The 12068-nt window shown below is 43.8% G+C and overlaps 1 protein-coding gene across 2 annotated transcripts; it reads right to left on the bottom strand.

Annotated features, from left to right (window-relative positions):
- Window positions 1–1630: 1630 nt before the first annotated feature.
- On the bottom strand, window positions 1631–10739 carry LOC101175433 (arylsulfatase I). 2 transcript variants are annotated; one of them, XM_011485946.4, is made up of 11 exons: window positions 10532–10739; window positions 9290–9460; window positions 9025–9164; window positions 8048–8197; window positions 7780–7854; window positions 7508–7682; window positions 7128–7364; window positions 5043–5189; window positions 3499–3649; window positions 2554–3194; window positions 1631–2489 (listed from the first exon to the last, which is right to left on the bottom strand). In XM_011485946.4, exons 2-11 carry the CDS (start codon window positions 9449–9451, stop codon window positions 2106–2108), a joined length of 2262 nt encoding a protein of 753 aa, XP_011484248.1. In that variant the 5' UTR covers window positions 9452–9460; window positions 10532–10739; the 3' UTR covers window positions 1631–2105. The 2 variants fall into 2 exon arrangements, with proteins under 2 accessions (XP_011484248.1, XP_020567052.1); XM_020711393.3 differs by having other exon boundaries at window positions 9290–9457; window positions 10532–10679.
- Between the last annotated feature and the right edge of the window lie 1329 nt (window positions 10740–12068).

Genomic DNA, 12068 nt, shown 5'->3' on the forward strand with positions numbered 1-12068 from the left:
ACAACTAAACACATTTTGTAAAAAACCCACATTTAAACCCAAATCCGTCCAGACAGGCAAAGGAAATGGTATCCCACAATCCCTTGCGGTGCCGATCTAACAGCAGCATCAAAGTTACACCTACTTAATTGAATTAATTTGAACGAAAGGAAAATAATTGTCTGAAAAATACGTGTTATTTTTAAGGTGACCTAACAAAAAAATGATTTATCTTAACTGAAGCAAATAATTAAGTTAGATCAAAGTATAAAGTTTATCTTTCCAACATCCATATGTGGTCTTATCACCCTCTCACGGTGTAAAAAGTATTATCTGAGCTTCTTCATCCACTAAATCATCTTCAAATGGACACGCCATGCTGCTTCACCTCTCTGAAAACAAACTAACCTTCAACTAAACCTGCTCCAGACCAGGTTATGTTCAGAGCATGAGTTGCCATGGTAACTCGACCTACCCTGAAACATACCTCCATTTCTGGAACCGAAAGCTGAGGTTATCAACTTCCTTAGCCTCAAACTTATCGTGGGAGCTAGCATAACCTGCTTCCTGGAATACCCCCCTGGACTGCTCAAACCTGGATTCCTGGATCTTAATGCGAGAAATGCAGCAGAATGTTCCTTTATCTCCCTTGCGAATCAGAAGCTGTGAATCGCAACCCAACTTCTTCAACGGATTTAAAAACATATCATCGAGCAGAGCAGGCCGTAAAATATTAGCATAACTGTAATAAAAGCACATTATGAAGATAGTCTCCTGCAGCTTCGCGCTGAGTGAGTGTTTTTGGTCCAACCAGCAACGTTTAGTACGGTAAAATCTGCTGTCTGTTGATGGGGCTCCAGATGTCATCAAACAGCAAATTCAGCGCGAAGCTGCAAATAAATGTGTAAATATCTGTGAATTAAATCAGTCTTTATTTTGTTCTGGACACCACTGGAAACACAAATTCATATGATGGTTTCTCAGATCGCAGCAGCATTTCCGCCTTCAGCGATCATCGGGAGCTTCGCGCTCCGCTATGCGAAGGCAGCTGGCGGTCCGAAGAACAAAGCTTGTCCGTGGTGCGTCAGGAGGAGGACCGCAGAAGGCGGACATGCAGCTACTTAGTCCTGAGAAGCTGTGGAAACTCATCAGAAGTTCACAACCATCACAAAACCCTCGTCTCTGCCGCTAACACAGTCTGCTCCTGGTGTGTGTGCGTCAGTCAGCAGCCGGACACACAGAGAAAGCAGTGACGTCATCGCCCCGCCTCCCCTCTGCTAATGCTTTTAAGAAATGAATATTGCTACAAGGTGCGCGGGGTGGATGTGAAAATGCAAATGCAATCCCCTCTTTGCATTTTCTTTTTAATTATGACACAGAATAAGCGGTTTGAAGTATAAAATGAAAAAGCATTTTGAAATATTGCTTTTTCATTTGAATTTTGAGTCATTTGATGCAGCTACATTTTGAAAATTAAAAAGCATTTCTGTTGATCCATTTTAATTGTCAAATTAGACATTTCTAAATGAATTATGCTACACATTTACCATGGACCTTTTTTAAAATGAAATGTCAAATACCATTTTATTTATCATTTTAATTAAGTGACAGAAAAAGCTGTGTTGAAGTAGAAAATGATAATGCACCTTGGTATATTGCTTTTTCTTTTTAATTTTGAGTCAAAAAATGCAGCTTCATTTTGAAAATTAAAAAGCATTTCTATTAATCTATTTTAAACATCAAATTAAACATTTCTAAACTAATTATGCTACACATTTACCAGAGAACATCTTGAAAATGAAATGTCAAATACCATTTTAATTTTAATTTTAATTAAGTGACAGAATAAGCTGTGTTGAGAAAGGAAATGAAAAAGCATTTTGGTGGATTGCTTTTTCGTTATATTTTTGAGTCAAAAAATGCTTTTTCATTTTGAAAATGAAAAAGCATTTCTGGTTTTGACTTTGCTTTTTATTAATGCTACAGAATCGCTTCCATAGAAACCTTTCCTGCCTAAAACTCTCAAACCATTCGGACATGCAGACGTGGGGGAAACTGTCTTTCCAAAAAGCAACAAAAGTTGGTTTGGTAGCAAAAAAACAGATGGAGGTGAATGAAAAGCTTCCTCAGATGCGCTTCGACATCATCCCCATGTTCAGTTTCAGGAAGAAGGACTCCAGCTTGCACGGGTTCTTCCTGCCCTTGCCTTTCTTGTATACTCCTTCGTATTTGCCCTCCTCATCGTCTTCGTCCACCCAGGGCACCCAGGCTCCTTGGTGGCGGTCGGGGTCGGCTTGGGGGTCGTCCGGGGGAAAGTAGACGGGGACGGCCGTTTGGTTGTAGAAGGCGAGGCGACCCAGAAGCTGCAGGACCACGTCTGGCCTCTGCTGCGACAGGTCCTGCCGCTCGTACGGGTCGGCGGTGATGTTGAAGAGCCAGACATCTTTGTGGATGGAGGACATCAAGGTGCGCTCCAGGTTCCACCAGGGGCGCGGAGGAGTGGACAGCATCTGTGGATCATTTAGAGGTCATTATCGGAACAACCAGCGGGTCCTTCACAGCGCGCCGCAGTACCTGGACTGGCACCCAGTCACCGTCTCCTGGATCTCCCGTCAGCAGTTTCCAGTCACCGACTCTGATGGCTGCTTGGACTGACGTGTCCCACACGGCAGACAGACCCGATGGGAGCATGGACTGTGAAGCCAGACGGGGTTTGGGCCCCGGCGTTATTGACAGGGACATGTTCTGGTACCGTACAGGCTGAGGAGACCCCAACGTTTGTTTGAGGTGAGTTTTGGATCTTGAAGGTTGTCCTGGCAGAGACAGGTTCTGTTCTTGGGTGGTTGTCCACTTGGATTTGGTCTTGGGAGGTCGCCGAAGAAGAGGTTTGGACCTGGACATTTCGGATTCAGGACGACCCCCACTGGACTGTGGTTCTGAGAGAGACCTGGGTTTTGGTCTCCGGGCTTTGGTGTCAAGTTTGGGAGCAGGGTTGGATTTCTGAAAGAGCTTCTGGGACTTGCTTTTGGGATCAGACGCAAATGTCTGAGGTTTCTTTGTGCTTTGTAACCTAGGTGCAGATTTCTGATTTAGTTTCTGCTTCAGAACCTGCTTCCTCTTGAAGTTTTTTACTCTGAAAGTAGATTTTTGATTTAGAGTCTGCTTCAGAACTTTCTTCTTGGGCTTCTTAAACTTTGGTCTTTTTCCCTTGGGAGCTGGCAGATCAAAGAAAAACAATCATTTGATTTAATTTGATTGCTTTTTAAACAATATTTAAAAACATTTTTTATAAAGAGTAAGCCCTTTATATTCTGGGCAGGTTGTTCAGCTTGTGGACAAGGTAAAAACAAAATGATCTTGTTTTACTGATTTTTAACCAACTTTGAAGCCACAGCTTTTTCCCTTCAGTGCTTTTTCATGTCTGCCATCTTTTCTCCTCCAACATCCTCACTGCAGGTGTTCCAGGGACTAAAAACCTTTGCTTTTTGGCAGACTCTGCAGGCTTTTCACTCTCTGTACCTGCAGCGGTCTTGGCTTTGACGTGGTTACATATGCCCCGCTTAGAGGGGGCTCTGTGAAGAGGGTTGATGTTGTGCAGGATCTCCTTGCGGGGCGACTCCTTCCCCTCGCTGATGGTGGGCCAAACGTCGAAGCCGTCCAGCCCTGGACTCTGGCACACAAAAGACAAAAGTCAAGTGCAGGGCAGCAACAGATCCCCCTGTGTGTGAACGCTTCAGGGTTGCCAGGAAAACGCAGCTGCATCTGCCTCACAGGAACCAGATGAGAAACTTCCAGCAGTAAACTGCTTTGGGAGTTTCTGGGAAGTCGCATCAGAGCTCCAATGATTTACATACTAATTTATGTCGGAAGTAAGGCAGTCGGCGCCGCTAAGTCCAGACTTTGAAACAGCTTTTAAAAAAGTTCTTGCTGATAAATTCTGGAGTGTGTTACAGCAGGAATTTGAATGAAACAAGGATCTTTAAAGAAACACTTTGATCAAAATGGTGTTTTTAACATGTTCTTGTAGCATTTTTTTTCCATAATGGAGGACAAACACAGTTTAAAGAATTTTAGGATTTATTATTTAGTTTTATACGATTGGCTGCTGGGTATGCATTAAAACCTGAGAACCGCACGGTGAAAAATGTTCTGTATCACTGCGCCAGCTTCTTTAAAACAACCTTTAGCTTCATCATCTTAACAAAAACAAGCAGTAAGAGGAGAACTTTATCTCTGAACTGATGCTTTATTCAACCCATCGGGACGATCAGCATATATATATCGCCAAAACTTGACTGCAGCGGTGGTGCTGCACGACGCGGACTATATGTTTCGTGATGCAGCGCGACACATAGTCCTCTTTTTGTGAGAAAAGCCATCCAAATCGGAAAAAAACAAGAATTAAGGACAAAAAACTGGTTAATATGTATTGCTTTTGTAACTGACCATGGTATTAGCGGGTTAATGGCCTTTGAAGTGTGCATTATTACTTTTTAACGCACTCCGCGGAAGCAACCAGGCTTCCACGGCGTGCGTTAAAAAGTAATAACCTCACACTTCGAAGGCCCTTAACCCCTTACTTATTTCACTATTCAAATCATTGTGAATTAGGAGCAGATGAAAAAAGATCATTGGCGGCGTAGAAAACAAGCTCCCTGCTCTGCTCCATTCTGATGCATTCACCTGCAGACAAATAGATCCGTGTGCGTCTTTGTTTTCCTGGTCTGAGCTGGAATCTGGATCAGAACTGTCTGTCTGGATGGATCTGATATTGCTGCCATTTTTGTTGCACCAGTAATGTTAGGTTGGAGGTGTGAGGGGCTGTAAGCTAGTGGGAGAGGGAGTAAATCAAGAGATGATGGGAAGTGGGGGCAGGCTTGCTCTTCCCCAATGGTCCCACCCACAACTCAGAGGTGAATTCCTAATGAACTCCTCCTGTTCTGCAGAAACGACACAGCTTTTCTGCCTTTGGTATAGTCATGACTAAAAGATCGCTGGGAACGCTTTTGCAAGAGATCAAAAGATGATCAGAGTCAGACCTCAGAGTCACTGAACACACCAACCTGGCTTATGTTTCCCCCCGCCAGTCCCACCAGCGTTGGAAACCAGTCGGTGATGTGGAGAAGAGCGGTGGAGACTCGCCTCCTGTGCTTCAGCAGCGGGCTGTGCACAAACGCCACTCCGCGGACTCCACCCTCCCAGTACGTTCCCTGGAAGCAGAGATGGACAGCGGGGGAAGAAACAGACACCAAAAGAGAATCCTCCAGAAATCCAGATTGTATTGGCAGCATCCCTGCAGGTCATTAGGAGTGTCCTGTCAGGATCAATGCTGTAAATATTCCCTAACGGTTCTCATAAGGAGGATGAGAAATGAACTGCCTTGCGGGTGTTTGGATGAAAAGCAAACGGAGTAAAAATCCCAGCTGACAGTTTAAGAGCAGACAGATGCTGTGCGTTTAAGTGAAGCTCCATCCTTCGTTCTGTTTTTATAAAAGTGATCCCACTCTCCAACAGCTTTGAAAAGCTGCTTTTCCACCGGTTTGCTCCAAACATTTGATGCATTCTTTGGTAGAAGTTGATTCCAAACAGCGTACGAGCATCGTCTGAGGTGGAAGGTTTCCAAATATCCCTCTGATCAAACTGACCAATCAGTCTTCACGAAAAATATACAACACTGTCTGGACCATAAAGGGTAAAAAGTATTTCCTAAAAGTTTTCTTTTTCTTTTTTTAAAGGTTTAAAGTCTTTTGGAACGTTGTAGCAAAAACCATGAAGGGTTTTTCTTGGATGTCACCTTCCAAGCAAATATGGGGGACAAGGCTGTGACCATCACATGGTGGATTATTCGCCCGAGAGAAAAGACAGTGGAGACGAACCATTTACTCGATGGTAAAAAGGAACGCTTCAACTAAAACTAAAAAAAATGGGAAAAGTAATGTGTCAATACATGGAAAGTAGCTTAACAAAGGAGTACCACAGCTAAAGTTTGGTGTTGACTAAAAAACATCCCATAATCTGTTTTCTTTCTGTTATGCTGAAAACAAAGTATTAAAGAAGAAAATGCAGCACTGATTCATCAAATCCATGAAAAAATAAAAAACAACAACATTGCAAAACAAACAAACGTTTTTAAGCTTTAGGTTATTTTAGGTTTCAAGACTTGAACCTAAAGGAACAAATTCACATTTGGTCCCAATTCAAAGACATTGCCGACATCCGTCTGAACCGGTTCAGATCTAACGAGCCACCAAACACGAGTCACCGAGTCCCGGAGTCTCCGGTGACAAAGCAGCACCAGTAGAACAAGCCACACTGGATTTTACAGCCCAGTAACTCACAGAAGTGAACAGAATTACTGCAGGTATGTTGTGGAAAACACGCTGCCTGCTGGCTACGTTGAGTCCCAGTTTTCAAAGAGCTGAACTTTCCCTCCCTGCTGTAATACGTTCATAACGTACATACAAAGAAACATGCTGTTGAAAATGCAATTCCATGGGAAATTTCAAATGTTTGTTGATTCTAGAAACCCTTACTTTTATTTGTATGCAAAAGTTTGTTTTTCTCCTCATGTAAAGTTAATATTGTTTATATTCTCTTGTTGCAGCTTTGTGGTTTGATAATTCTGAATAGCAATGTTAAAGTTCAGGTTAAGGTGCAACACAGAGGAAAATGACTGAAGTGCAGCAGAGAGGGGAGTGTGCATGTTCTCCCGTGCATGCGTGGGTTTTCTCCGGCTTCATCCCACCGTCCAAAAACATGCTTACTAGGTTCACTGGTTATTCTAAATTGTCCCTAGGTGTGAGTGTGAGACTGCATGGATGTGTGATTGTGTCGCTGCGACAGACTGACCACCTGTCCAGGATGTCCCCTGCCTTTGCCCACGAGTGGTCAGGATAGGCTCCAGCAGCCCCGTGACCCCAAAATGGTCAAAACGGGTTTAGAAAATGGATGAACCAACCATCCATCCACCCACCTATAGTGAATGGTTTCATTCACTATGTCAAAGATTCATTCTCACTTTCACCGGGTAATAGGTGCATGCTAATGTCGGTGAGCGTTTTACGAAGTGGCAGGAAACAGCCTGGTCCTTGCGGTCCAGGACTGCTGCCGGACAGAATAAAAGCAGACATTTGAACAGTCCTTTCTACCTTGCGACCTCGTAGCGGCCAGTTGCTCCCGCCCACATACGGCTGTGCACCGTTGTCTGTGGAGTAGATGATCACGCTGTTTTTGTAGTAACCATATTTTCTGAGGGCATAGGTGACGTTTCGCACCGCCTCGTCCACCGTGGACACCATGGCGGCGAACTTCCTCCTGTCGACATTAGCCATATCCCGGTACAGGTAGACAAAAGACTTGGGGGGCTGGAGAGGGCCGTGGACTGCCTAGAGGAGATCAGTGTGAAATGTCATTTCCACAGCTTGCTTGAGCTTGACTTTGTTGATCGTTGGAGTTTCCAGCGTTGACCCGAGGCCAAAGAATCACAGAACCTGTCCGAGTTTCTGGTTGACGATGATGCGAGGCGTACCTGTAGGGAGAGCAGCAGGAAGAGCGGCCTGTCGGCGGGGTCGTGACTCTTCAGGATCTTGTGAGCTCTTTGTGTGAACAAAGTGGTGGAGTACTTCCCTTCATGGCCCCAGGCCACTCTCTCGTTGTCATGGAGATCGTACCCACACACCCCAGGACCATTGCAAGACCCATAACTACAAAAGATCAGAAAAGCACATCCAGCAGGCTTTAAACTTCCTGCTAGGTTAAATGGTAACATCAGTTATCAATGGTCATCAATGGATCCTTTACCTGTAATAATCCACACTTCCTGTTAAGGAACCAAAGAATGTGTCAAAGCCTTTTCTGGTCGGCAGACAGGATTTTCTGAGTGAAAGATTTCAGACAAAACCTTCCATTGATTCTTGAGGGTCGACATTTTTAGGATTGTTATTTAAAAAAAATTAAAATACTGATCAAATGCTATCCGAGATTCCTCTGGAGAGCAGCTGGAGAGCCTCCAACCACGCCTCCTCTGAGACTTGTTGGTTAGGAGAAGGCATGTGAGGCTCTTCCTCACCTGTAGAAGCCCAGGTGCCATTTGCCAACCATGTGAGTGCTGTAGCCGGCCCGGCGCAGCGTCTCCGGCAGAGTGTCCATGTGTCTGGGCAAACAGCTGGGCTGTCTGGATCTGATGATGGAGTGCTGCAGTCCCGTGTGGATCTGATACCTTATGGAAGTCAAGGCCAAATAAAGTTAGTTATTCCACAGAGACGACACTTACAAAGAAAAGTGTCCATGTTTGTTTTCACAGCAGATTAAGAAGAAGGTTTAATTGTGATTAATAGTACAAACACTATTGTTCTGTTATTTCCTGTAGCTGGGGACAGCTCCAGTCTTAGAGACTCACTCTGATCAAAATAGTATTTAACATGTACTTGTGGTGTTTTTCTCATGATGGAGGGCGTATATAAAAATAACTAAGCTCAAAAATTCAATTCTCAGTATTTCTTTATTAAAATCGTTGTTAGTCAGGAGCAGACAAAAAAAATCATTTGAAAAAGAAAAAATACGCTGGGCAGGGAGCCAGCAACAGGAAGGGAGGACGGGGTTGCTTCACGGCAGTGGTCCCGCCCACAACTTAGAGGGGAATGTCTGATGAACTCCTGCTGCTCTGCAGAAACTATGGACTAGAAAATATAATCATAAATCAAAGACGAACGCTTTGAAAATACATCAAAAGATGATTGGAGCAGGACTTTAAAAGGGTTAAAAAGCAGTTACTATGCAGTTACTGTAGTCGCCCCCTACTGGCCACTACAAGGCATGCAGCAGTTTCTAAATAGCTAGGTCCATTTTGATTTAAAAAAAACAACAACAAACTAATCCGACCATAGAGGGAAAAAATGTATATTTGTACTTGTTTCAATAAACAATTATACATATTTTGACCAAACGGAAGGATTGCAGAGGTGTTTCTTAGAAAACTGAAGCCTCGTCAGGATCTGATGCAGAGGATGACGTCTGCTCTGATGCTCACACATCAAAGATTGGTACCTTCCAGTGAGGAGCTGACTGCGGGACGGCGTGCAGATCGGCTGAACGTAGTAATTTTCCAGTTTCACTCCCTCTGCTGCCAGTTTGTCCAGTGTTGGGGTCTTGATGGTTGGGTTGTGGTAGCCGATGTCGTTGAAGCCCTGTTAGAGAGTCATGTGACCTGGTCTGTGACGTCCCAGCAGCCTTAAACACCTTCGCTCCACATTCTGGTCCATGACACATCAGAACGACAGAAATGCAAATGTGTTGAGGTGTCTGAGCCCACCTGGTCATCGATCAGAATGAATACGATGTGTGGTGGATTCTTCTTCTTCTCTCTGGGGAGGTTTGTGTCATTCTGCTGCTTCATCAGGCCTGGTTTGGACTGGTGAGCCGAAAGGACGTCCAGGCTGAGCAGCAGCAGAGCTGTCAGAGGTGCAGCCGCCATCGCCAACTTCTGGAGGCGACGCAGCAGCAACGGCACATCAAAGAAGCAGACAAAAAAAAAAAAACAGTCAGTTATTAGAAGAGTTTGACGCAGGCCTGGCGTCCCCGAAGGACAGATCCCAAAACCACATCTGAAGGAGATGTGCCATGTTGGCTGGAGCTGGGATCTGCAGCACATCCATCTGGTTCAGGGAGAAATACAATTTCATTTCCAGAGGCTGGAACTGAGCACTGAGAAGAGGCGATGAAAACGGAGCAGGAACGCAGCGGGAGACCGTCAGACACGGTTTGATTCCCCGCTGCAGCAGAGGAAAACCTGCTCTGACACTTCCAGCTGTGTCATGACTATCAAGGACAGTTTAGAGTGTCTAAACTACCGTAGGAAAAAGGAAACTCAACGGGAATCGTCAAGAATCCTCTGGAACATTCCTAGATTTTCTTCGTTTTGTTGTCTTACAAACATCTGATTTTCATTTTATTTATCTGCTCCTCATCTGATAGCAGGTTAAAGGGCTGATGGGAAAGCAGACCCCCACCTCCTCAGGAAAAACGGCGACATTCCAAAAGATAGAATGAACACAAAGAGTTCTGGTTCTTGAGGTTCTTCAGATCACCTCCAGCTCCACAAAGCTGGTTCTGATGATGAGAGGGTTCAGCTTTCAGGCCTCCTCTGGAGTCACTCCATCAGGAGAGAGGTGGTCTGTCTCCCTGAAGACATCTTCATGTAGGAGATGTTTAGGAGTCTTGACCAGTTTTCCTCAAAGATTGAGGAAAACTTTACCTTTCAGACTAAATTGATCTCAGTTTCTATTCCTTACATCACATTATGATTAACTTTTGAATAATTTGTAAGCATTGATCCTGCAGTTATTGCTGTTGGAGGAAAGGAAGCAGCAAAAGTTAAAAGCAGGAATAAAGCAGTTTGATAGAAAGCAGCTGATCTGATCCTGTTCTTCATATGAGGTATAATATTAATAAAAGTGATAAATAAACCAGCTCTTGTCTGCATTAACCCACTCCCCACATCAACTATTGTCCCGGAAAAAGACAGAAAAGTCACTGAATAGAAGTGAAAGGACACCTATCCAACTCTTCCTCCTCCTCCTCTTCCTCGGGTTACTTCATTTTCCGCCTCGATCAGCTTTGTCCGCGCAGAGACGTCTCCCGGAGCCGCCGCATGTCCCCCGTCTCCGCCGTCCTCCTTCCCTCTGCCTGAACGCCTTAAGGCTGCGGATGAACAGAGAGCAGATGAGACGCGGAGGCGAGGAGCGCGCTCACACTTCCGCTCTGACCTGTCAAAATAAAGCACAGTCCTCCACAGCCGCCCGCCATGGCTTCCTCTCATTTCTGGATTCCTACACATAAAACACTAGAACAATATTTCATCTGTCACCTTATAGGACATTTACTTTACAATTAATATATAAAAAAATGCAGGTATATTTCCACTTCTTTTTTCACTGGTTATCAGGTTTAAAAGATCATTTATTATTGGTGCCTTTGAGTTTGAGATGATGCAAGTTCTAAAACTCAGCATTATGACCATTGTTTTCAATAAATGTGTAAATTGTTGTGCATAGTTTACATGTTATGACATTAGAAAAAGCTTACTGCAATATAAATCAAAATATTTATTGTGTTGAAGTTAAGTTAGGAGGTTTAACTGAACAAACAAAATGGCATATATGTGTATTTATACATATATACATACATACACACACACACATATATATATATTCTCAGTGCCACTAGTGGCAGCAGTGTGGCTCCACTGGTGTGTGAATGTGCATGAATGATCCCGGTGATGGTCAGAGGGGCCGTAGGCGCCAACTGGCAGCCACGCCTCCAGTCTGCCCCAGGGCAGCTGTGGCTACAACAGTAGCTTACCATCACCAAGTGTGAATGAATAACGGACACAATGTAAGCGCTTTGAGCAACAAGAAAAAGCGCAGATAAATCTAATCCATTATTATTATTATATATAGACATACATATACCAAAAATGTTTTTTCATTGCTGGAAATGAATGTAAGCATCAGTGGGTTAATTTTTTTCCATATGCTCAATGGAGGGATTATTTGAAGAAAATAGGCTAAAAAGTGTTATTTGCTTGTTCAACCTATCCCTTGTGTTATCTTAGACACTTTAACATTGGGAGTGGGGTCATCTTGACCCACTAGACAGTGCTCTGAACCTTTTTTCTTCACTTATTTGTGATCTTCACTGGTGTCCATGGATGACATGAAATCTTTCCACCTTTATCCACCTTTGTCATGGTAGGAAGAACACGTCAATGGAAGGGGGGGGGTCATCTAAGATAGCACAAGGGTTACACGTTTCAACAATAAGAGATGCTGTCTTGTCTTCCTACTAAAATTTGACACTTAGAGAACAAAGCAATAAGAATGCCTTTTCACTCAAAGAGATTTTTTAGCTTTTTTCTGTTTTGTTTGATCAGAAAAGTAGATTTATCTGTGCTTACTGACTGAAAGAAGCTCTCCAAAGAAAGCAGGTTGTTTCTAGAAAAGTACTGCTTTCATCGGTGAACAGGACGGTGCAAACAAGTAATATATGAGTAATCATAAACACAGGCCAACACAAGATTATCCTTTATCTCA

Source organism: Oryzias latipes, chromosome 17 (genome assembly GCF_053564925.1).
Source record: "Oryzias latipes strain Hd-rR chromosome 17, Olatipes_Hd-rR_3.1".
Taxonomy (NCBI): Eukaryota; Metazoa; Chordata; class Actinopteri; order Beloniformes; family Adrianichthyidae; genus Oryzias; species Oryzias latipes.